The 22,364-nt window shown below is 39.8% G+C and overlaps 1 protein-coding gene across 3 annotated transcripts in view; it reads left to right on the plus strand.

The window, feature by feature from the left end:
• The window catches only part of SPTBN1 (spectrin beta, non-erythrocytic 1), a 137,058-nt gene extending 118,623 nt beyond the window's left edge, over positions 1 to 18,435 (plus strand). For all 3 annotated transcript variants that reach the window (XM_084514129.1, XM_084514128.1, XM_084514130.1), the window contains 10 exons: positions 915 to 1,159; positions 1,566 to 1,704; positions 2,761 to 2,845; positions 4,006 to 4,202; positions 6,454 to 6,566; positions 7,257 to 7,320; positions 12,497 to 12,735; positions 14,043 to 14,216; positions 16,717 to 16,759; positions 17,105 to 18,435. In XM_084514129.1, the coding sequence (XP_084370255.1) occupies positions 915 to 1,159; positions 1,566 to 1,704; positions 2,761 to 2,845; positions 4,006 to 4,202; positions 6,454 to 6,566; positions 7,257 to 7,320; positions 12,497 to 12,735; positions 14,043 to 14,216; positions 16,717 to 16,759; positions 17,105 to 17,320 (1,515 nt within the window). In that variant the 3' untranslated portion in view covers positions 17,321 to 18,435. The remainder of the gene's footprint in view (positions 1 to 914; positions 1,160 to 1,565; positions 1,705 to 2,760; positions 2,846 to 4,005; positions 4,203 to 6,453; positions 6,567 to 7,256; positions 7,321 to 12,496; positions 12,736 to 14,042; positions 14,217 to 16,716; positions 16,760 to 17,104) is intronic.
• Positions 18,436 to 22,364: the final 3,929 nt, after the last annotated feature.

Consider the following 22,364-nt stretch of genomic DNA (forward strand, 5'->3'; position numbering starts at 1 on the left):
TACATAGTTGTTTACACTAGAATAAAGAGGGTGTAGCAACCATTTGATTTTTCAAGAGTTTTGCTTGAGGAAGCTGTAGATTTTATACATTAAATGGGAGACATTCACAAAACACCAATCCCAGTCTCTCAAAAAGGTAATTAGAATCAAGACCTAAATGAGGGAATAGGTAATCATAGCACTGAGCTATGTCGAAAGCACTTAGGATAGTTCTGGGGTGAAACTGCTGGAGTACCACCACAGATCAGCATGGTAGTGGCAGGATCTGTGTGCCTGTAGCTAGAACACCATTTAATTTCATAATCAAACCTTTCTAAAATGATAAAATGATTAAGAAAAGACCCAATACAGTGTTTCTTGGCTCAGAAAATATGTGATACAGACAAGAAATAGCATTTGATGTTCCAAGAGAGCATTTGTAAGGAAAAGAGATTTCTAATAATAGAAGAATCTTTGAATTTCTAAATTTCTACTGTTTGAAGTCATTATCTACATTTTTGAAAAACCATCTCTATGTCAGCTAGAATAATGGTTTTGATATGGGAGTTCCTGAGTGGTATTCTCTCACTTGTGTGGGAGGAAGAAAATTTGATGATGAAAATGGTCCCCTTTTGCCCTGGAATTAAACAGTCACTTTATATTGCCATCCAGTTTTACACGAGGCTTAAGCAGTGGCAAATCTTCGGGGTCCTTTGACCCACTGACTTCTCTAAGAAACATTCTTGTAGAGATATACTGACTGAATAATAGAATAAACCTTTCTAGTATTGACAGACCACATATATTGACAATTAATATTGACAATGACTTCAGAAAGCCATTCCAATTTTGAATTAGCAGCTAAAATGCCCCCATATTTGATACTCAATAATACCCAAATGTTGATTCATTTATCTCTTACAAACACATGCCAGGTGAGACAGCTGCAGGAGGATGCTGCACGCCTTCAGGCTGCCTATGCTGGGGACAAAGCTGATGACATCCAGAAGAGGGAAAATGAGGTCCTAGAAGCCTGGAAGGCACTGTTGGATGCCTGCGAGGGCCGCAGGGTTAGACTGGTGGACACAGGAGACAAATTCCGTTTCTTCAGCATGGTTCGGGATCTCATGCTTTGGATGGAAGATGTTATCCGGCAGATCGAAGCCCAGGAAAAGCCAAGGTAATGTGGAATACCTTTTGTAGTATCATGCAGAAGATAAGGCTGCAGGTCAGCTGAGGAACATCTGTAACACTCAGTGTTGTTGAGCCAGAAATTGAAAGAGTGGCTGAAAAAATGGGATGGTGTTGTGGCAGCTTGCTCTTATGTATTGCTGCCCAGCAGAGGCTGGGGGCTGCTGAAGTAATGGCAATGTCCCACAAATTTCTTTATCTGACCCCCGATTGACAAAAACAATGGTGCTGTCCCTATGGAAGGGCTGCTGAAAGTCCCTGTTTCCTGAACTACAAAGATGACCTAGGAATTAAATTTTGTATCATACCATTCTGGGTTAGATTTATTTATTTTTTAATGTAGCAGCTGTTAAATTTTAAATACATGTTTCTGAACCATGGATTGACTATTTTAGGGATGTTTCCTCTGTTGAACTGCTAATGAACAATCACCAGGGGATCAAAGCAGAAATCGATGCCCGAAATGACAGCTTTACTACCTGTATTGAGCTCGGCAAATCTCTTCTGGCAAGAAAACACTACGCATCAGAGGAGGTATTGTACTTACTGAACGGGTAACAACTGCAGTGCAGCTGGCCTATAGATTCCTTTTCAGCTAGAGAAACTTGCATTGTGAAATTTATGGATTAATAAGGTGCATTTTTATAATGACATGCATTACTTCAGGGACTATTGCAGTTACTTGCTATTGTGAAACTAGTGTAAGATTTAATGCTGTGGATTCACGTTGGGGAGCAGAGATGACACCAAAATTTAAAGTATCCCTGTCAGTCCAGGAAATGCAAAGAAGCTGTTGCATTCAGTCTGCAGAGAGCTGTCTCTGGGATAGCTGTGCTTGGAAAGGTGATTTCTTAGAGCAAGAGCAGAGACAACTGAGAGGCATCCTGAATTTTGCTGAGGGCAGCTGGAATGCTTATGAAGAGGCCTGCTAGGGGAAGGAGCGGGAAAAAGTTCACAGGGAGTAAATCCAGGGAATATTACAAGAGAAATGTACTTGACTGCCTAAGGCCTTGATTTATTTTCTGATTTGACTAGGCCAAAGGATAGAGGCTCAACCCTTGTTTCTTCCTGTCTCCCTTTTGCAGAGGGAGGATAGCCAAATATCATAAGACTGCCCACTTGGGGAGGTGATGTTTTCTGTGCTTGTGTTACACATAAGTGCTGCGGAGCAGCCTCAGAGTAACATTTCCTCAGGAACTGGAAGATCTTGCTAGCCAGTATTCACCCTGTGAATGATATAGTGCTTATGTTGGCATGTCATTGTTAGCACAAGTAGCTTCAGGTAGCACAGGTAGCACATTTATATATGCACATCTATAAATAAAAAAAGTGGAAGATACACTGCATGGTTGTACCATTAGATTTGTTTGTAGTGTTTTAATGTAAATGTCATATTTATTTGTATTTCAAAGGAAAAACATGAATACAATGGCTTTTTTTTTTTTAAGTCATTCCTGACAATCCAGCACAATGTATCCTGTCAGTAAATGCCAGTGCCTTTTGCTTGTGATACCAGCTTACACAGTGTGGTGAGGTGACCGTGCTGCCTAATGCTTATGTAACAGTCCTGCATTCTCCTCTTAAATCCAGATCAAGGAAAAGCTACTGCAGCTGACAGAGAAAAGAAAAGAAATGATTGACAAATGGGAAGACAGATGGGAGTGGCTGAGACTGAGTAAGGATGTCCTCGCATTTTTCTTGGCAGGGCCATATCTAACTCTCTTCACTGTGTCTTTCTGAGCACTTAAAAAACTTGAAACTCCTTTTTTATTTTTTTCATCACTTGAAAGTGTTTTTGTACTGTACTAACTGAAAAAATCATGTCTGTTAATTGTAAAATAACTGAGAACTTGAAACAAAGAAACCTGCCCTAAAGGTCTTACTCTGTATGACCAAAACTGGAGCTAGGTGAAACAGATGCACCAGGTTTTGCAGATGTCACATTCCAACTGTTTTTCTACAAAGGATGTACTGACAAAAAATATGGGGAAGTAAAGCTTTGTTATCTTACACATGTAACATACCAGCATTGTCTGAGAGGCCAAGTTAATGAGTTTATTGACAAAAGATGCACTTTTAAATATTAGAGCATTTTCCAGTTTTTACACCAGAAACAACACATTTCAGATACTCTAACAAGGTTTTCTGTAACGCATATGGACTGAAGGCTTTGCAGCAGACAGTTACCAACACATGAACTTCGAGCATCTCAAAATGTACAGCACAGTGTAATCATTTTGTGGAGTTCTGGGCTGCTCTGTGTACTTTATTCATTCTTTCTGAGTCTCAGCAGGCTTTAAGAAAAAGAATCACGAGTGCCTGTCCCTGAGTTTGGGTGGTTGAACCATATTCTTCATCAAAATTGTTTTGCAATCTCATTCACAAAAGCTGTGGAAGCTTTTTTCAGCTGGAAGGAAACCTGGAACTGTAGCATTGTAGGCAAGCCTGAAGTACAGGCTTGCAGCCTTCAGTCTAGCTGTTTGGTTGACAGGCCAGAGTGAGGAAGAAAAACAGTAGAAAACAGAATTTCATCTGTGAAGTTACTAGGTAACAGCAGATTAGAACAGAAAGGAGACACTGCAATTAGAAAATGAAATAGTCTGCAGAAGAAATAAAGGTGGGCCTTAACTTTTGTTTTTCCTCAAAGCAGAGCCAACATGAGAAATTTCTGTCTTTTTACTGTTAATTTCAGTGAACTTAGTTAAGGAAAACACTTAGCCAAATACATTTGTTTTTTCCCCCAGCTGTTTTAAAGTAAATTCTGAAAAAGCCCAATACCTTCATGATGCCCTTTTTGACATTAATAGCACTGATGTCTGTACATTCTTTACTCAGTTTTGGAGGTGCATCAGTTTTCAAGAGACGCGAGTGTGGCTGAGGCCTGGCTGCTGGGGCAGGAGCCCTACCTATCCAGTCGTGAAATAGGTCAAAGTGTTGATGAAGTGGAAAAATTAATCAAGCGGCATGAAGCATTTGAGAAATCTGCAGCTACCTGGGATGAGAGATTTGCAGCACTGGAAAGACTGACCACGGTGAGTGCTTTAGACAAGTAGAACTCCTCTTGGCCATTCCCATTGTGGTGTCTGCTGATTGTTCCTAGTAGCTTCCCAATACCACCAACCTCATCTCCATTTGTTGGTGCTGTGGAGGGCCAACCAAGGCTGATCACCCAGGGCCTGAAGTTTCATGTTCCCAACAATGCTAAAACCCTCTTAGGTTCATTTGAGCTCAACAGCCTGCAAAGAGAGCTTAAGTGGTAAATGACCTTAGTAGTCTACAAGAGCTGTCGGAGGCCCAAGAGTGATGACCCAGAAGCAAATTCTAGAGTGGAGTGGTTTGCCCTGGCTCTCTGATGTATAGGCCATACTGCTAAAAGGGAAGGGAGATGCTGAGGAACAAAAACCCAGATCCAAACTCTTGAAAATATTTTCAGTTCAAGAGGACAGCATGGCGAGGGGAGTTCAACAAAAATGTTTGTTGTGTTTTGGCCTCCAGTGCAAGGCTATATTTTCCCCGAGAAATACACAAGCAAAACAAAACAAAACAAACAAAAAAACACCAAAAACCATTTTCATCAGGGCTGAAATGGCAGTAATTAATGCTTGGAGAGTATCTCTAGAGAACAATCTTTAGACACTAAAATTGAAATGGCTTGATTTTTAACACTCACTGAACATCACAGCTGCAGACAGTGAATTGGAGTTTCATAGCATCTTCAAAAAGCAAGCTGTTTTTTATTTTGATGGTCAATTTCAGGGATTCCGATGTGAAACATTTTACTTTTGTGTATGTCAAGCAGACAAGAGGATGTCACTTTTAAATATTTTGATAGCTTGGGATACTTTGCTTTTTTGTTTTGTTTTGTTTTGTTTTTCTTTTTCTTTTTTGTTTTAATGAAATGAATTGGGTAAGATACCTGGACATAGCAAGCAACTGCACAGGAACTCCATTTAATGTTAGAGTCTGATGCTCTGTGACTTAGTGCCATATCCAGTGCAACAAACTTTAAATAATTAATACTTTTAAAGACCTGTCCCTTCAAATTTTATGCCAATAAACTTTAATTTCAGTAAAGTTTCAGAAAAACGTAGGGTGTTGTTCACATTGTAGGGTGTCTGATTCAAACTCTGTTTCTCAGAATCACAGAATCACCTAGGTTGGAAGACACCTCCAAGATCACCCAGTCCAACCTCTGACCTAACACTAACCAGTCCTCCACTAAACCATATCACTGAGCTCTACATCTAAACGTCTCTTAAAGACCTCCAGGGATGGTGACTCCACCACTTCCCTGGGCAGCCCGTTCCAATGCCTCACAACCCTCTCAGTAAAGAAATTCTTCCTAACATCCAACCTAAACCTCCCCTGGCACAACTTTAGCCCGTTCCCCCTCGTTCTGTCACCAGGCACGTGGGAGAACAGACCAACCCCCACCTCGCTACAGCCTCCTTTAAGGTACCTGTAGAGTGTGATAAGGTCACCCCTGAGCCTCCTTTTCTCCCGGCTGAACAAGCCCAGCTCCCTCAGCTGCTCCTCGTAGGACTTGTTCTCCAGACCCCCCACCAGCTTTGTCGCCCTTCTCTGGACTCTCTCGAGCACCTCGATGTCCTTCTTGTAGCGAGGGGCCCAAAACTGAACACAGTACTCGAGGTACGGCCTCACCAGAGCCGAGTACAGGGGGATGATCACTTCCCTAGCCCTGCTGGCCACACTGCTTCTTATACAAGCCAGGATGCCATTGGCCTTCTTGGCCACCTGAGCACACTGCTGGCTCATATTCAGCCGACTATTCACCATCACTCCCAGGTCCTTCTCTGCCAGGCAGCTCTCCAACCACTCCTCTCCCAGCCTGTAGCTCTGCTTGGGGTTATTGCGCCCCAGGTGCAGGACCCGGCACTTGGCCTTGTTGAACTTCATGCAGTTGACCTCAGCCCATCTGTCCAGCCTGTCCAGATCCTCCTGCAGAGCCCTCCTACCCTTGAGCAGATCGACACACGCACCTAATTTGGTGTCATCTGCAAACTTACTGAGGGTGCACTCGATCCCCTCATCCAGATCATCGATAAAGATATTGAAGAGGAGTCGCCCCAGTACTGAGCCCTGGGGGATGCCACTAGTGACTGGCCTCCAGCTGGATTTAACTCCATTCACCACAACTCTTTGGGCCCGGCTACCCAGCCAGTTTTTAACCCAACAAAGTGTTGTTCTTCATTTCTAGTAGTGCCCCTGAAAATTGACTGAGATGCAGTGCTTTAACATGCACAAAAATGTTTCATTTCTCAGTTGGAACTGCTGGAAGTACGTCGACAACAGGAGGAAGAGGAGAGGAAGAGACAGCCGCCTACTCCAGAGCCAAGCCCAAAGGCTGCAGAGGATGCAGACTCCCAGCAGCAATGGTAAGCCCATGATGCAGGAATCTGAACTGCATGCTTCACGTGTCAGGATTCTCAGGATGAAGATGTGTTGTAAAGGGGGAGGCTGGAGGTCGCGTGGTTTTGTGATGTGACCCTTTTTAGAAGACTTCATGGATGTAGCTGATGGGGACCTTTCCCAGTGATCTCAATTCACTGCTAGGTTGAATGTTCCAATTTTTCACCATGAAGCAGTTCCTACTGTTAAGACGTACCTGGCCTTCAAGTAAAAGTGCTGTTTATACACCTTATACACCCTGTATGTTATTAATTAAAATTTCTGAACAATCTTTGCTTTCTCCTTTAATGAGCATCTGTTACGGATGGATTTTAAGCTGTGTCCATGTAACATTAACATTTATGAAGTTATGTGTATAACAGGAGTAGACTTTGTGAGATAGTAACCGTCATGAAAGCCTATTTTGATCACACTTAAGCATTGGATTTATTCAGCTGGGCATTTCTTTATTGCAGTAGGCTTCTGCCCTTGCAAGTGGAAACCTTTTAAAGGCAATGCTTTTATGGTGTTGTTAACAGATGACTTGGCAGTTTTTAAGAGCTTGCTTGAATTTGAGATATGCAAAATTTAGTAGGAAAATCTTTTTTTTTTTTTTTTGTGAAAAAGATCTGTGACTTTCAAGAACTTAGTATCTTTTCTTTTTCCTTTCTCAACAGGGATGGAACAAAAGGAGAACAGGTTTCCCAAAATGGTTTGCCATCAGACCAGGAATCTCCACGGGTTAGTTACCGCTCCCAAACCTACCAAAACTACAAAAACTTTATAAGCAGACGGACAGCCAATGACCGATCATGGTCTGGACTGTGACATACAGAAACATTTGCAGCAAAAGACACCTTTTTTTCAGTATGGTTTACTGGTTCTGGTTTAATCTTTTGGCTTCAGATTTCCCTGCTGCTTTTCTCTTCCTTCCCATCAGTTGATTTTATTTAATTAGCAGCCCCTTGGAGATATATTTTGTTTCACTTTAATCCTTGTTTATTTCAGTATCCTCACTGACACTCAGTTGCTTTAAGGTGACACATTTATTTCATGTTATTTACTGTGAGTTTTTCATGTCATTAATAGTATTAAGATTTTCCAGCTAAACCGTCTTTTATATGAGTAATTGAGATTTAATGAGATTACATCCTAATGAAGAAGAGAACTAGAATCTGACAGGTATGACGCATCGAGTTATACTAACAGGTTTCAGCACGGCAACATTATTAAATCAGCTGCATTAGAAAGTGAGTTATTCACAAGGCCAAAGACAATACACACAAGTGAGCTCAGTAGAAAAGGCTGGGAGGGAGGGGAGTGTTGTAACTACCAACAAATTAAAAGCCTTAAGGTTAGCTTTATAACATTCCATGCAGATGGATTCATTGACTGCAGATAAAAATAAACATGAAATAAACCAATAAAACATAGTTTCTAGATTTATCTTGGAATTTAGTCCTTCTGAAGAGTTGTGATCTTGCTGACTATCTGTTTTGGGGCCCCATTTTCCCTTGGAGAATTTATGCAACAGCAGTTCCATTGACTGACATTGGAGCTACAGTGGTACAAATGAGATTAGGATGCAGACCCTTATTGAGAGATTGTGACACTTTTCTTTGAAAGTGAAATAAAGTACATTGGTCTAAGATCCCAGCTCTGTATTTTCTATAGATCTAGGCTGAATTGTCAATTCATTCCTTCTTAACAGAGGAGGTTCTAGTGGAGTCAGGATGCATGCCAATACTCTTAAATGTGCAGCCATAGAAATAACAGTAAATATGTATGTTTATTTAAAGCAACACAGTAGTTGAAAACTGGCCTATCTCTTCATTACCTTCCTGCAAAGCCTGCTTGTTCCAATTGATGCTCTGAATTGTAGTAAAAACTGGCACTTCTCTGTCATGTTTTTGAACCTCACTCTCTGAGATCATAGTAAACACAAGAAGGGCTCCTGGCAGGCTCACATCAGCAGGTATTAGAACTTCTACCATTACCGCAAAGGAAATAAAGGTCCCAGTCTAGGACTCTGGGAGGAACTGCCTTTTAGCATACGCTTACCTTTCAGGTCATCCATCCCAGTTACTTCTGGGTCTTCACACAGACTCTGTTAACACTGTTGGATAATAAGCAGTTCTGTCTTTTTCTTTCTTTTAAATAAAGCCTTTCAGTTCATCCTCAGTATTAATGAGGAAGTGAGATGAGTGTTTTACATTCTAATGTTTATGAAATTATATGTAGTTGTGGCAAGGAATATGAATCCCAGATCATCATCACCTTGCTGGTTACCACAGTCTTATACATCACCCGTTTGCTTCATTTTTTATTTCATTACCATGATACATAATGCATTTCCATGTTAATCTGTGCCATCCATACTTCACAGTCTTTCATGAGAGCTTTTTAGGTCAGTTCACTGAATCTTGTGTTGCAATACATCAGATGTACACAGCTGTATTATTTCTGACTTGAGGCATGAAATATGCTGTAGTTGGTCAGATTTTCTCTGACAACCAGCTGAGCAGTGCAGCTATATCATTCTGTATTGGCTAAGCTCAAAAGAGAGGTGGTTGAAAGGATGTGCTTCAGTAATTGTACTTTTACTGTAACTTGTCTTTCTACTTCATGATGCATGTTTTTTTTCTTTTGTCAGGATAACAAGATATATATTCTTAATGCTTTTTAAATTTTTATATAAAATCATGCAAATGATCTGGTGACTATTTACACCAGTGTTGGGTCTGTGTACCTTTAAGAGTATGACAGTTCTCAGAGCAGTTTAGCTGTAGCTTCAGATACCACAGTTTCAGAAGCCTTCAGATGTATTCTGGCTAAAAGTTTGTAAAGGTAATTTATATAGATACATGTTTTTACTTGCATTAGTCCACTTCTATATAGAAATGATACATGATTAAGAAAAATTAATTACGTCATCAGTTAAGGTCATCATTTTAGGCACAAGAAGTGTAAGATTTCACCAATTCAGTATGGTCTATGGTTCCGGCTTAAAACATTAAAATGATTACTTATGCCAGAACAATATACAAGCTGTCATCCATTTGCATCTGAAAAGGCAAATATGTCTATTATTTAAGCTGTGGTGCAGAGGCTTAAGTTGATGACCTGTACTTAATGTTGCTTCAAGCACTATGAAAATCAAAGGAATGTCTCCAGTCATTGTCACCGGCTGTCTTGTTGCATGTTATACAGTCCTGACTTAAATATACCTCAAGAGTAGTCTCTAGCCACTAAAGAACTTGCAACTAACCTCTCAGTCACGATTAAGAAAACTGTATTCATGTACGTGATAACTGTTTTGTTGTAACAGTACAGTTTGCTATTAATGTTTGTCCTCTGTTGCGCTGTCTTTGCATGCCCAATGCATGTTTCCATTAAAATTTGTTTAGCTCCTGTTTTTCTCTATTTTCATGACACATTCTTTGCATACCTGTTTATGATTCAGATTTATTTTGCTTGTTTTCTGTTAATTGTAGATAACACATGGAAAGGAAATAAAACCTGAAAGAGCATCAATAAAGCTTTTCATAGCCCTTTTACAATCAGCAGCATTTTAAGTAGATTTTACAGGTCTGATTGTGTAATTAGAGTTGGCAGTTACCATTTAAAACCGCAGGCTTGTAGATTGCAGCACTGAATTACATGTTACTTACCATAAAAACATTTTAAGTAGCTGTGCAGTGGCTGCTGTTATGGAACTTGTCTGTTTTACTTCAGATTAATCATTACAGGTACCCCAAAATCTGTAATATTTTCATGTCTTGTCTATATCACTACAGAAAACATCCTACTTTCCACATTGGCTTAGCTAATAGGTAGTTCTGGGTAGTTGTGCTGAGTCAACTGTGGTCTATGTAGCATGCAGACTATACAAGTCTGCAGTAATTCTTTATTGCTGTTCACAAGTGCCTCGTGTATCTCAGACAGGGATCCTGTCAGTTTAAAAGAGTATGTTTGAAGTTCAGTAACAGTCAGTGGTCAGTAAAATTTTCAAAGGGCTCTCCTTTTTCTTTAATGTGGTATGTTGGCCATTGATCAGTGCTCGTGGTGATTAATTAATTAAGCATTCTTTGGTGAATCACTGGTTGTGTATTTCACTACCTGTGTTGCAGCAGCAGTGCTGGCAATGTTTGGATAATCTTCAGTCTCATCTATTTATTGCCCCCACCTCCTGCCCTCCTTTAATCAACGTTTTTGTTTTATTTTGAGATTTGAATATAAATAGCAGGGTTTGATGGCTCTGACTTAACCTAAGTTTGAAGAAGCAGCATCATTGATTTTTACTCCAGCTGGATAACACTAGATAGATCTTCAGTGCAGGGTAGATGTTCCTTCTGATAACTAGGCTGTAAGGCTACATGTCTTTAGGGACAGAGTAAAATAGAGATATGACTTGAAGTGGAATGTGAGCTGTGATTCTTTCCCTGTTTCAGTGATGTAGTGTCTGTACTCTGGAGATTTAGATTGCTTAAAGGCAGTTAACCAACCCTTCCCATATTCATAGCAAGTTGACACTTAGGTCTTTTTAGGTCAATATCTGAGGTACAAAGGTGTGAGGTACAACAATGTATACTTGGCAGGTGCAAGAAGCTTTAGACAACGGTGGCAAAATTTGGTTTGTTGCATAATAATTCGGCTGCTTTTGAATTGTCCGGGCTTTTTGCAGAAGTGGGAATGTCTAATTACTGTGCCATTCACAAATACCTGCTTGTCTGCATAAAAACAGTCCAGAATGTTTGTAATCTACTAGAGCATTAGCAGCACTAAGCTTTAGTAACTTGCTAATAATAATAATACACACTGGTTGTGTAACTCCTGAGCTGCTACCAAATGGCTCTACATGTTAAAGTAATGGTACAAGAAAAAAACAAAAAAACAAAACAAAAAAAAAAACTGGGACCAAGCTGCATTTCCAAAGTGTATAGCCATTAGGATTCCAATTTAAATGATTTTTGGATGAATGGCTCCTGAAGACGTCGACAGCTTGACCAGTCAGAGCTGCTGGAAACATGGCTGCTCTCTAGGCTATCTCGATCACAGTGCGACAGGCAACGCGATCAACAAAGCAAGTGATGGGCAAGGCCTTGGTTCTGTCTTTGTTTGGGGGTAAATAGCTGTGTGATGTTGTGTGACTGTGGTGGTTTTCAGTTCCTTTAACAAAAATCCAATCCACCTAATAATGAAAGTCTGAAAAAGACCGTGATAAAATGACATATGACCTCATTTCCCTTGTCTTTAAGATCCAATATCCTAACTGAGATGGTGGAGATGAAATGCATGGTGTAATCTCTCTAATTTCTGCATGTTTTGATTTTGTTGTGTCACTAGGGGAATGGGGAAAGTGGGAAAGGAGCTTTTACAGAAACAAATTCTGCAAATTTTTGTAAATGCTCCTGGGCAATTTTGACATATTTTTCTGTTGACATATAGCTAATACCTTTTATAGACTTTTTATGCCCCAGTAATGTTATAAATGTATTTAAGGTGGCTGATGTGTATAACTTCTACTGTTCCTCTCAGGTTCGCAGAAAGTGTGATTGTTACTGTTCCAAACATTTGAGCACTTAGCAACAGAACTGAATGCTCTCATTTTAGGAATAACAATATATAAAAGAATATGAATTGACTAGCAGAGCAAAGCACAGTAAAACTCACACTGTGAAGTTTAGCAGTTCTTATATTCCTGTCTCTCCACCTATAAAATGAATACTAATCCATTCATACCTTCTAATTTCCTTGGCCTTCTGTGTCTCCATGGAATGTGAGAAAGATTTTATTGGCCTGTGTCATTCTCCAGGCAAAGTTTATACACAGCCACATTGTGCAGGGGAACAGATTAACTGCAAGAAACCTCGGTGTCATGAGGCATCTAGCTGAACATTTCTTCCACTGTTCCTAGGTGGCAGAAACTGCAGAAACAAATGAAATGGTCAATGGAGCTGCAGAACAGAGGACAAGTTCAAAGGAGTCTAGTCCTGTTCCTTCTCCAACGGCAGACCGCAAAGCCAAGGCTGCCATTCAGGCCCAGACTGCTGCTACCCTACCAGCCAAAACACAGGAGATTCCTTCAGCTCAGATGGAAGGCTTCTTACATCGTAAACATGAATGGGAGACACACAGCAAGAAAGCCTCCAGCAGGTAGAGTACTTGATGCTTAATGCATATAATTGCATCCAAACTCACTATGATGTAAGATGTAAGTGGTAAATGTTACCACTGTTGTTATTGTCTTCTCACAGCTCCAAAGTACTTTCCAAGCTTATGCTCATGTTGTTCTAGGAACGGTGTATACATGATCAAAAAGTATATTCAATGAAGTTGCTATCTCATGATACATGGTAGAGAATGCAGTATTAGCCACACTTAGAAGGTGGAAAAGAGAGGCATAAAGATACCATGATTCTCCCACTTCACATGATGAATTCATGGCAGTAGTGGGATTTGATTCCAGATCTCTTGAGTTGTACGTTACTACAAGAAAAGAAAAACATGTAGGTGTGAGAACAGAAATGTCCATATTCTTCTGACATCTGTTTGCACATTAGCACTTTCCACCTACACTGTAATCTGCTTAGAAGAGAAAAGCGGGTGAAGACGATTTTGTGTGCTTTAGTCGAGTCCATTCCTGAGGACTCAATCCTGCAGTTCTCAAACAGGCAAATTTTTTGAGATTCCTGTCTGCAGTAGAAAAGCAGACACTGGTCCTTCTTGACCTGAGAAAGCTCTTGAAACCATAACTTGACTAAAAAGAAAAGTGTCAACTAGCAAGTAGTGAGCTACACCAACACCTGAGGGATTTGGTCAGAGCTGAGGTGCTCTGTAGAGCTCAGTGCAGCTCATGAGTCAGTAAGCTGCATTACAGTCCAACCATGAATTTTCTTCAGCTAGAGTGATTTCACAACAGAGAACTACTCTGGGGCAGTGACAGCCACGAGTACTAATATCTAGAGACTCTTATTTCTAGTAATTGATCTTTATAGTTATATTAGAGAATGAAGTAGATGGTGTCTCTAAGAGCATTTTTAACAGTCAAGGATGTCATACGCAGTCTGTTCATTAGCTTGCAGCACAATGAGAATTCCTTCTGTAATAAAGCATAGTCATTAAAAGGTCAATCAGGTTTTTTCCCAAGGATGTAAACTGCATAGTCTGCCAAATAATCCACCCACTCTTAAGATATGCTAACATGCTATCACAGAGAGCTCTGGAAATCTATATTTCATTTGGCTCAAAGTCAGGACTTCTATCTTCAAGTCTTAAAGTAGTGCTTTTATGAGAGATTTTTTTTTAATCTGTGTTTTACAGACACAGGACATAGTATACTGTATTTCTATCCTCAGATTGAAGTGGTCTCTGTTTATCATAATGTAATCACTGTGTTCAGTTTCTCCAGTTTTGCAAGTAAGAGCATTAGACTGACAAGTATTTTTGTTATTTTCCTGAAGATCATGGCATAACGTGTACTGTGTCATAAACAACCAAGAAATGGGCTTCTACAAGGATTCAAAAGCTGCTGCTTCTGGCATTCCCTACCACAATGAGATTCCTGTCAGCTTGAAAGAAGCAGTCTGTGAAATAGCAGTCGATTATAAAAAGAAAAAGCATGTCTTCAAGCTAAGGTAAATCTGTCCAAGCATCTTTATGTTAGCCTAAGTTGTGGTGGGTATGTTCACTTGACAAATTCATTGGCAGGATCCAGCCCAAGAACTGATTGTGAATATTAACTGCAGAATCTGCTTTTCTGAACAGGGTCTTCCCAACACTGGATACATGGTCCATATCAAAGGTAGCAAGCACTATCAAAATAATCAGTGCACTTTATTTATGTGTGGGACAAGACTAGGTGTGTGTCCCCAAAGCTAAGAGCCTGCGTTTTAAAACGCTGAACTTTCCAGATATCAATGACATTTTCAGGTTTTGAACATGTAGTTGCAGACCATTCATACTGAAGTGTATGAAGTACTTAATGTTCAAAGGATTTAAAAAAAGCTTTTATTTCCAAAGTCTTGTGTTTATTTTAATGATCAATCTTTTAGTGCCCACAGTAAAAAAAAAATATTTTACTAGTACACAGCTGTTAGGTGATTCTTTCAGAGGAGACTCAAAGTATGAACTGATCCCATTGTGGAATCCAAGATGGAATATTAAGTTGATATTGATGCAAGAATCCTCTAAATTTGATATAATCCATATTTAGGGAAACTTGCTGTTAGCCTTCTTGAATACAGCCTGCAGCTATGTGATTCATCCTCCATGTTATTTCAAACAACTCTGAAGTGATAATTTAAGAATAAGGTGTTCCAAATATGAACTTAGGCAGGAAAAGCAATTGCCCTTCCTTCCCTGTCACCTGTATCAGGTCTCTTGGGTAACTGCATGTACATGTAGCTTATTTTCTTCACTCATTCTCATTAGAAGAATTCCCCAGAGAGTTATGCCGGCTCATTGTGGCAAAACTCTTTCTCCAAGCTGAGAAGGAGAACACCTGAGAGGCTCAGTTCTGCAAGGGGTGAGGTCTCTGTAGATCTCACATGCAGGCAAGTCTCTCACTAAAAGGGCTATTGGAAAATAAACTGGAAATATTTTCCTTTATTGTTTAAAGAAGAAATACAGGCATAGTTACATTCTTCCAAGTGTCTTAATTTACATTAATGTTATTTTACTGATTAATACTTAATTTCATTTCATAAATATATTTTAAAATGCTTTCATTTTCTGGGGAAAGCTCAGGAAGCCTGCAATGCCGTTCCCACTGACTCTGCTTCTGACTTGTTTCAATGCCTGAAGTTATTCAGTCCTTTTTTATTAATATGTCTTCACATAAATCATTTCCTATATTCCAGTTAAACTCCCTGAGTAAAATCAGCAGAGAAGCAGCAGCAGCTACTCATGAATAATATACAGTACAGTATCTTGAGTCACCATCACAGTACTTACGACAGCAGGGCAGCTGCAGAATTTTGACAGGTTTCTACAAAAGCAGTGAAAACTCTGGGTGTTGTTTGTGACTTCTGTCTTTTTAAAGTATTGAATAAACTTTTATACTATCGTTTCCAAAAGAGAAGAAATCTGCCTGAAAGAGCAAGTACTGAAACAGCAGTCATCGGCTGCTGAAGATGGCAACCTCCCTCTGCAGTGCATCCTGACATACTGGAACACAACCACTATCATAAGCATGTATAGAGACCAGAATACAGTGTGTGTGGCTGCATCTGCATGATAGTATAAGATACTAAAACATTAGTTGTTGGGGTGTATTTGTGTGTATATAGATGTTATGACTGTCCCATATGTCTTGGTCTGATTACATACTGTAATTAAAAATCACAGAATCACAGAATCACAGAATTTCTAGGTTGGAAGAGACCTCAAGGTCATCGAGTCCAACCTCCAACCTAACGCTAACAGCCCTCCACTAAACCATATCCCTAAGCTGTACATCTAAGCGTCTTTTGAAGACTTCCAGGGATGGTGACTCCACCACTTCCCTGGGCAGCCTGTTCCAATGCCTCACAACCCTTTCTGTAAAGAAGTTCTTTCTAACATCTAACCTAAAACTCCCCTGGCTCAACTTAAGCCCATTCCCCCTCGTCCTGTCACCACGCACGTGGGAGAACAGGCCAACCCCCACCTCTCTACAGCCTCCTTTAAGGTATCTGTAAAGAGCAATAAGGTCACCCCTGAGCCTCCTCTTCTCCAGGCTGAACAAGCCCAGCTCCCTCAGCCGCTCCTCGTAGGACTTGTTCTCCAGGCCCCTCACCAGCTTCGTCGCCCTTCTCTGCACCCGCTCAAGCACCTCGATGTCCTTCTTGTAGCGAGGGGCCCAAAACTGAACACAGTACTCGAGGTGCGGCCTCACCAGAGCTGAGTACAGGGGGACGATCACCTCACTAGCCCTGCTGGTCACGCTGTTCCTAATACAAGCCAGGATGCCGTTGGCCTTCTTGGCCACCTGAGCACACTGCTGGCTCATATTCAGCCGACTGTCCACCATCACTCCCAGGTCCTTCTCTGCCTGGCAGCTTTCCAACCATTCCTCTCCCAGCCTGTAAAAAAAGCATGAGTTGTACCACTGTGATTATTACTAAACTAAATTTGTGATGGCGGTTTTCTTTGCAGATTGACTGATGGCAATGAATACCTCTTCCAAGCCAAAGATGATGTAAGTTTGTTTTTCTCACTATGCATTACTGATGTGGAATCTGTGCTGTTGTACAACTGGGGAAAAAAAAAAATGGAAAGAGCTGGGGATACACTTTGATTTCCTGGTCTTGAATCATGTATGAATATGTGTGTTACGTTTAGATTCAGAAGCTCACACAGACAAACCAGGGCTTCTCAGATACAAGGTACAGGTTGTAGTAGACTGCCCCTGCCAGATGATGAGTTAGGGCTGTGTTTAATTTCCCACTTCTATCCATTCCCCATCTCCAGTGTTGAATGAATGAGAGAGAGAGAATGTGGTGCGTGGATTTTAACAGCTTTCTACCTTTGGGTCTTCTTGAAGGAGGAGATGAACACGTGGATTCAGGCCATCACATCAGCTATCTCATCTGATAAAATCGAAGTGTCCCCGACCACTCAGAGCACTCCAGCTTCCAGCCGTGCCCAGACCCTGCCTGCCAGTGTCACGATAACCAGCGAGTCCAGTCCTGGCAAGAGGGAGAAAGACAAAGAGAAAGACAAAGAGAAAAGATTCAGCCTTTTTGGTAAAAAGAAGTGAACTCCATCTCCACACACTGCACTTCTCTGACCGTTCCAGTGGAATTCCAGCATGCGAGCTCAGAACCAATACGTTACTCTCTGTGCCTCATGTTCCTCAATGTGATTGACATTTTTTTATTTATAGAGCGTTTTAAAATAAAAAGCCAACAAAAAAAGAATCTAAAGTTACAAATGTGTATGAGGTGCATTGGGCAGCTTCTGTAGGAGAGGGAGGACCAGGTTTGGGGGTTTGTTTTTGTTTTTTTTTTTAAATGAAGTTAATGTAGATTAGATCTTAATATTTAAACTGTTCCTCAATTTTGTGAGGCTGTCTTGGAAAATAACCCACTCCTAGTGCTATTGGTATGCAAGGCAGCGGTGCTTTCGAATCTACTGTGCACATCAAAAAACAATGTACAAATTTTCAAAAACGTTCACTTCCATTTAAGGTTGTTATGCTGAGTCTTGACTAGTAGAGCCTCCCATTACAATTCTAACATTTATTAAAATGATAGTGTATTATCTTTGCTGTAACAGAGTGCAGGTATGCATTAACTTACAGACAAACCATTTATATCCTGGCATTGGTTATTAACACAACCTGAAGCTTTTCTGCATCAAGTACGACAGATAAGAATGTTGGTGTATGAGATGGATTAGCAGGCTGATACAGTTTTAAATAATCTGTAATTTCAATTTTTTTTTTTTTGCCGAAATACATTATATTGTATGTTTCAGATAATTCTAGTACAAAGTATAATAAGACTAGATGTATAATAAACCCTTTAAAATCATTGATAAGTGTAAAAGTGGAACTGAAGCATTTACTGGAAAAGTAATGTTACTCAAATGGTTACTTGCTTGTCAGCTACAGCACTGTGTGTTATAATTTTGCTACATTACCTTGCTATTTGATACATAGTGTGCATTTCTGTCACTGTAACTATTGTAATGAAAAATTTTCATCTTACTGCACAATCAAAAATTACATTTAATAGGAATGAACTTTCAATGACTGGGCCTGTAGTCAAGAGTAGTACTGGAACTGGCTTTCAGTTGTATTGAACTGTACCTCTAGACTTTTACCCTATCTGTTAAATATATGCTATGTCATTAAATGCTTTTAAAACTAAATATGCTGGTTAAGTTTCTTATTTCATTTCTGATAATGTTAAAACATAATTTTGAAAGAGGATCAAAAATAAAGTTATTTTAAAATGTCATCTCTCCTGTGCACTGAAACTAATGTCTTAATGTGTAATTCCATTTTCTGTGTGAAAATTCATACTGAAATAATTTCTTATTTTCTCGCCACTTTTCCTTACCTTTCCTTTTCCTTCACTTCCCACCTGCCATCCCTTTCGTCCTGCCCCTCAGACTGTGCCAAAGAAAGAGAATAAAAGGAGAAGGGATAGAATTAAATCAATGTTGTATAAAATGTTTCAAGGTAGGTATTTTTTTGTTGGAAAAAAATCCAGCAGAAAAAAAAAACGGAAGCAAGGGCTTGAGCAACTGAATGAGTTACCTGAATGTCTACCTGATTGACAGAAATATCCATGTATTAGTTTGCAGCAAATTATTTTAAGTAAGCCTTGTTCTCCAGCTTTCTCCTTACCCTATAGTAGTTTGCTCAAGTGCTTAAGCTCTCAGTAAATCAGGCAGTAAATGAATTTTATAATTGACTGAGGTGTTGTTGTCCAGCCCAATTTAATTTCACTAATATTGTGTCAATTTTTTAAACATCACTCTCTTGAGATACAGCCACCCTTCCTTTCCTGTGAGGACATAGATTTAATGCAGCTAAGGTGAGTTCCAAAGTTCAGCATTTCCTTGACCTTTTCAACATTTTGAAGACTTAGCATCTTTTCAGAATTTTCTTTAGGTTGGATGACATGTGGGGAACCATGTGAAAAGGAAAAGTTCCCAGAAGACGAAATAGGAATTGAAAATTTAAAAATCAATGAAATATATACAGAACCTGTTTTTGTTGTTGTTGTTGTTGTTGTTTGGTTGGTTGGTTGTTTTTTTGTGAATACAATTTTAGATGGCAAGTACATACAGTGCAAACAAGCATGTCTAAACCAGTTTCTTGAACATATGACTAATACAGTGTCTTAATTCTTTTCATGGATTCTCTTTGTTTTCTGAAGTTATGGGTTATTAACTGAACATTCATGCATGAGTTTTTACTCCTGTAATAAAACATTGTTCTAGCCCAAATATTAGTAAAATGTAGGATAATACCACCAGTCCTGTAAAAAAGTAATACAATAAAAAAACTGAGGTTTAATGTCAGAATATGAAACTCTTAGTTGATAAAAATGCATCAAAATGTTGATGTCTGTTGATGCCTTATTATATTTGTCACTGCAATGAAGCTATTACAATAGTCATTGTAATTACAATACAATTACAATAGTCATTGTAATAGCTTCAAGTCATTTAGAAGATCAATCTTTACTGCCAGTTGTGTGAGCAGTAATTTGGTTGATTATGCCTTCAGAATTCTGTTTTTCTTGCCTCTTACCTCAAGTTGTTCCTGAAAACTACTTGAGTAAAGTCCTTTCTGCTTAATAACTAATTTCAAGTTGCTGAGGAACAAGAGTGAATTCTGAAAAGTCTCACCTAGTTTCCCTTTTGAGTGTAATTTATATGGGTGCAATTTCCATGCAGAGGGAATTGGTGGGACAGGAAGAGCATCCTCTGACAAAGCCAGGTCGAAAACACAAGTCTTGGGTCAATATGGTTCCATCCTGTTTAAATGCTGAATACCTTCAGCAGTGCTGCACTTTCATGAAGGGGACTGGGTGCTTAACAGGTGCTGGAGCCACTGCAGAAGTTCAGGGCAGCCCTCTTTTGTCGTAGGTATGTTAGTTTCAGAAGGGGGTGCTTTTGTGAAGGATCTGCTGAAAAACGTTAGAGGAAGAAAAGTAGTATGGATGACAGAAATGGGACTGAAATTGGGGCAGGTTGTTGCTGCCACTATTGTTAACTATTGGAGTGGTGCAATCCAAAGAGTTATATAGCCATCTCTAAACATGGTTCGGCCCCGTTGATGGATGGGGTCATACTCCTTCCAATTACCACACTGAAGAAAAATGAGGCTTTCTAGTACAGCTTCAGACTGTACCGCAGTTTCTTTTTGTTGGTACATTTTCCCAGGTGATCCATTTTTAAGTTGCTTATGTTTTCTCTGGAGATGCATTGCAAAAGTAATATATATGTTGAATCTTAAACTTTCCAAAGAAAATTAATGGAAGCCAACTGCTTTTCAGGTACATTGCCACCATTGTTAGGGAGACATCATCCCCTAGTCAGGACTGTCTGTTTTCCTTTTTTTGTCTTGGTTAGTGCTTTATATTGAAGTCCCAGCTGGGTTCACAGAGCTGCACCTGAATGTTCCTCCCTATATCCTCACGAATCATGTACAGTGAAGATAAAAACACCACAAATTGTGAACCATGGGAATTAAGCATATGTTGAGTAGGAGGGTTTTCTTTTAGATTGATGCAAATAATCTATTAACCCATCTGTTCTGCATAGAGAATGTGTTCTGTTGTAGAGATCCACTCTGTATGGGGAAAATTAACAGTAAAAGTAACAGAAATGTATGATTAAATTCTGTTCCTGTGAAATACTGTTTTAGACTGTTTTTCACTTCACTGTGTTTCTCTTGATTGAGTTTGCAGAGAATGGACTTTAAATGTGTAGGATCTTTATCAATATACTTTTGTAATAAATAGCTTGCAGGTCTAATATCATGATGCCTTTTATTTGTGGATGTTTTCATTTTTCTACCATTACTAAGCATAGGTGGCTGTGTAAAAACAGAAACTTAATGAATTGGAACAAATTCAAAATAAAAAGAGGGGTACTGTGCTAAATGATACCCTTAATGTTCAAAAATTACGGTAAAAAAACAGAACTCAGCTCTGTTGATGCTACAGCACTATCTGTAGACTGAACAACAGAGTACATCCTGACAAGAGGAATTGAAGTTCTCAACCAGCTGAAGAGGAAGAAGGGTTCAACTTGTTTTCTATGGCCTGGTATCAAGAATACACATTTTGAGGTCAATCAGAATATAACGGTAAGGTAAGAAGGCAATGTGTTCCTAATGCAGCAAAGGACAACATCAGAATTTGAATTGTGCTTGTGACTATGTACATGCAGGCTGCTTGTTCTTCAGCAAGACCGGGATTTGCCTCTTCTAATTGCATTCTTTGTTTCATAATAAACTCCCCATGGGTAGATGCCCGGATCCCCATGATCCAACAGAGCTCTCTGTTCCACATGCAACCAATCAAGTTTATTTGCAAACAAAGCCGATTTAGTAGTTGGGCAGAAGGAGAACATAGCTAAGTTAGGAATAGCAGCACAGCCTTTCTGACTGTAATAATGAATGTCTGGCTCCTGTTGGTGGGAGCCAGACAGAAAGCTGAGCTGAAGATGTTTAGCACTCGACAGTTGTATTGAGGTTATCCTAATTCTCAAACTACAATGATATGCTGCCTGTGGTGCACTTCACTCTACTGTTCATTTCACTTCCTCCTAAGCAGCTTGGGTTTACAAACTCGTTAGTGACCTGGCCAGCAAATTCCTCCTTTGATTTCTTTAATCTTGGCACCTCAGTTGCCCTGAGGAGCCCTGACCGCATTGAAACCTGGTTGTTAGCACTTTAACATTTAAAGCAGTAGACTTCACATACATTGGTTGTTTTTTGTTTGTTTTGTTTTGTTTGTTTGTTTGTTTGTTTTGCTTGTTTGGTTGCTCTTTTTTGAGTAGCTTGATTGCAATATAAATTGCCGTCTCCTCCACTCCTCCCATTTGGTTATCTGAGAGCTGAGCTATTACAAGGCAGAAGCTGCAGCATGGCTGTGAGCACCCCAGTAACTACTGAAATGGAAGGGAAAATACAGCGGAGTAGTCTCCTCTTCAGTGTGTTCTTCCCAGCCCAGGCAACGCCCTTCTGCAAAGGTAAATCAGACACAGGAGCTGGGGCCTGTCCAGGGCAAGAGATTTCTGGCATAGGTAACTGCTAATGTGCCACAGAGCTATCATAA

The sequence above is a fragment of the Aythya ferina genome (genome assembly GCF_964211825.1).
Source record: "Aythya ferina genome assembly, chromosome: 3".
Taxonomy (NCBI): Eukaryota; Metazoa; Chordata; class Aves; order Anseriformes; family Anatidae; genus Aythya; species Aythya ferina.